The sequence below is a fragment of the Porites lutea genome, chromosome 8, assembly GCF_958299795.1.
Source record: "Porites lutea chromosome 8, jaPorLute2.1, whole genome shotgun sequence".
Classification (NCBI taxonomy): domain Eukaryota; kingdom Metazoa; phylum Cnidaria; class Anthozoa; order Scleractinia; family Poritidae; genus Porites; species Porites lutea.
This window is the reverse complement of record NC_133208.1, coordinates 4,879,481-4,883,414: the sequence shown is the minus strand read 5'-3', so window position 1 is coordinate 4,883,414 and position 3,934 is coordinate 4,879,481. Positions and strand designations below refer to the sequence as shown.

General features: G+C 39.7%; 1 protein-coding gene across 1 annotated transcript in view; it reads left to right on the top strand.

Annotated features, from left to right (window-relative positions):
- The window catches only part of LOC140945121 (glutathione S-transferase-like), a 7,516-nt gene extending 4,123 nt beyond the window's left edge, over window positions 1-3,393 (top strand). The window contains exons 3-4 of the mRNA XM_073394183.1: window positions 480-590; window positions 3,217-3,393. Of these exons, the coding sequence (XP_073250284.1) occupies window positions 480-590; window positions 3,217-3,393 (288 nt within the window). The remainder of the gene's footprint in view (window positions 1-479; window positions 591-3,216) is intronic.
- The last annotated feature ends 541 nt before the right edge of the window (window positions 3,394-3,934 follow it).

Below are 3,934 nucleotides of genomic sequence, written 5' to 3'. Positions count from 1 at the left end.
CAGACCCTGATTGAAGTAAAATACTTGGCTAAAAGAACGTGTTTCACATAATCGCATTCGCGTCGGGCATGAAAAAGTATAAAGAAGGCATATAAATTGAAGCCAGGGCAGTATGGGGTAGTTACTACTTCGTTAGTTGTCTTTGTTCTAAGGAAACGCCTTAAAGTGGTTTTCAAGTAGTCATTCAGCACATACATTAATAAACGTTTTACCCACAAAAAATGATATATTTCTAATATAACGCTTAAGAAGCAAGAATGAAACTAGTTTTAGCGGCGGCGGTTTTAGTTTTAGCGGCGGGTATACAACATCCATAGAGGTTATCGATCCAAATTTATACAATGAAGTGAATTTTACGCGCGCTTTCAATTCATTGGTCGTTGTTCCGTGTACAATCCTGTAGGTTTTACTCCAAATTCTATTTCCTAAAACTTTGTGTTAATTAGTGATCTATGATTTGCTTTGCTTTAAAAATAAAGGAGGAGATAAAAAAGGAGTTTTATGGAACGACGCTTCCTGCCCGGCTCGAGAAATTTGAAGCTCTTCTCAAAAACAGGGATGAAGGCAAGGGCTTCTTTGTGGGCGAAAAGGTAAGATTAGAAGAATGCGCAAAGCGTGCCAAGGGGATTAGGCCTGGTTAGAACACTAACGAGTATAGTAATTAAGTAATAAATAAAACGATGATAGCCTTCGAATTCAGCCGTATCCCCTCGTTCTCGCCACTAGGGACGTCCCAAGCGGCGATCAGCCATTGTTTTTGTTTTGATTTTCAAAGCCGGCGCTTTTCGCTACTAATAGTGGGCTATAACATATAGCCTAGTAGTAGCTCAACCAGTCAGAACGCAGCATTGATAATAGACCACACTAGCTGGATTTTAATAAAACACTATAGCAGCTCAGATAGCCACCACGAAAAGAATCCGGTATAGTGTAAGCATTTTTCAAAGGCCCTTTTTGAGGGGATTATTTTTGGAGGGGCCTATTTTCGGAGGGGCTTATCTACGGAAGCAAATTTGCGTTTCAAAATCGATTGGGCTAGCCTTATAGTTGAAAGTAAATTTACCGTTTTTGCTTTGTTTTACTTTGTATTTTAGGGCAATTTTCCAAGTGCAAGCCCCCGGGGGTCTTATATTTGGAGGGACGATTTAACGAAAGGTTTTTTGCGTTACAGGCTTAGGGGGCTTATATTTGGAAGGGCTTATTTTCGGAATTTTACGGTAGCCTAATACATTATGTGCGGTTACACAAGACACTTTTTATTTACCGTGGCAAATGACCCTTTCACCGTGGGAAATTGCCTCGGTGCGTGTGACCGGACTTTCCCGAGATACATTTACTATGGGAAATATCCATGGTTACGTCAAAAAGAGCAAAGAAACCGCCCATGACATTAAACTTAGTAAAAAGCTAGGGTTTTCGATACCCAAGCAAAACAACGGTGTATGACATTTGCAGACTGCAGACTGCAGACTGCATGAGGCAGCAAGACTGTTAATTAAATGAAACCAAAAATATCGTAATAAAGGTGGCGTCATCATCAACATTACCTTGTCCGAGGGGTAAGGCCTAGAAGCGAAGTTTATATTTTTCATGCAAATTACACAGACCTCATTCCTAAAGGAGCTGTTGGCTGTTCTTTTCGTATTTAATTAGAGCAGAATAATGCCTGCCGATGTCACAAACTTGCTCATTATTCCATAGCAACAGTCTAGCAATTTAGCCTACACTACAGACGAAATTAAACTACGGTTATATAAGTCTGTCTGAGAAACAGCGCCGGAATCTTTATTCTACGGGGTCCCCACCTGTGTACTTGGACTTGAGTATGAGCAATGCTTTTCCTATTTAGAAATTCCAAATGCAGTTCTGGTAATTCGTCGAGTCCAGGTAGGATCTGTTCATTTTAGATTATTTAGCATATCCCTAAATACTGCTAAGATGAAATACGTCATTTAAAAGGTGTTAAGAGTCCTTAATCTATCCTAGTTGTTTTTGTCGACGTAACTTTAATGAGCACCAAGTGCTCGCAATCTAAAAACTTTTTTAACAGAAGACTACTATTTAGACAGGCATTAGTGGGCATTGCTACTTGTAAAGAGTCAACGCAACTAGTGATATGCCGGTTGAGTTGAGAAAGGGTCGAAGAAGAATAGCCAACATCATCTTGGGAATGAGTCCAATGTAACTTTGCGCAAAAATATCAACCAGGCTACTTTCTCACTTTCACACGAGGTTATATTTTTGATGACGTCACCTTTATTAGGAAGATTTTTGGTGTCATTTAATTTACAATCTGCAATCTGTGATCTGCAGTCTGCAGTCTGCAGACTGTAGTCTGCAGTCTGCAAACTGTAGTCTGCAGTCTGCAGTCTGCAGTCTGCAAATGTCATACACCGGCAAACAACCATCAGGTTTCTTCAAAATGAAACCGCATAAAATTGCTTTTTTAAACTCGTTTCTTTCGCACCTGTTGAGAGAAAGATCGATGATGACATGGCAGATTTCATGTCAAAATTTTGAACTGGTTTGCTGAAATAAATTTAGAAACGATATTTCCCAAAAATATGTTCTATTCCTGGTATCGAACAGTGGGATACAGCTGAACTGTAAAATCGAACTATGTACCTTCGCTAAATTATGATGAATAACATACCAGTTGAAATTTCAGCTATAAAATTATACGTAAATTTTCAACATAACATAAAATACTACCAATGTCGACGGCTATTATTACCGTAACTGCGCGAATGAAGCCATAACCTGATAGCAGCTTAATTACCTTAGGCCCGTTTCAAACGTCGTGCTACCGCCGTGCCGAACTTAATTCGTAAATTATAAATACATTAGAATACATTTAAAAGTTTGCTAAACCGTTTCTTTGTTTTTGTGTTTTTGTTTTTCGCAACTGCCGTTTTATTCGACTGAATTAATTTCGACGTCTGAAACCAAGTCGTGCTAGTGTCGCGCTGCAGTCGAGCTACAGTCGAGGCAGCTTAGCACGGCAGTAGCACGACGAATTTGAAACAGGCCTTAATGGGAACTCTAAACTAAACCCACGTTAAATTTACCACGGCTTCGTTAATGTGGGAAAAGCTTTTTACCATAGTTTTAGTAACCGCATCTATTGCCTGAGGCTTATCATACACGCAGAAGAAAGGTTACCCCAATCCTACGCCCCTGGCGTAACTGCGATTTTTTTCTGTTTCTTATCTGCAGCTGAGCTATGCCGACATCACTTTCTTTGACTTCTTTAACAACTTCCATTCGAAGGGTAAAGAGGATGTTCCTGGGGAACTTGAGAAGTTCCCGCTCTTGGTGAAGCATTATAAACGGGTGTTAAACGTACCCGAAATAAATGAGTGGGTAAAGAAACGCCCTGTTAGCGAATTCTAAGCTTGTGGTTGCTATAGCAGAAGCAATTGTAAAGCGAGAGATAGGCCTAAAACATAGATTTTAGCGTGTGCCGTAGTTGAGCGACTCCGTGCGTCACCGTTGGTTTTAGGTGCAAAGGAATAAAGAACAGTTTAAAAGGTTTATTTTTTTTTTGATCTAATTTGTTTAATGTGCCGATATACCCTGGCCTCTAAGGGAACTCAAAGGGAAACTTGAGTAAAGGTTTTTATATGTGCCGCCGAGACCTTCAAACCCTGACCCTGTTTAAGACAAAAATCATTTCATTTCGCTATCCTGTTTAAGACAAGAGGCTTTATTTCATGACACACTGATTTCGCATACAGCAGTAAGTAATTTTTTAAACCAACATCTTGGAATTATTATTGGAAAAAATAGTTGGTACCGGATCATTGCCATTACCTTCACACTTTTTTTAAAGCCTGTCGGTCCAAAAAGGCAACCTGGTCAAGACGCTTAATAGTAAAATTTAAAACTCACAAGACCCTGAAAGTCGCTATACCCTGTTTAGCGGCACGTTCCC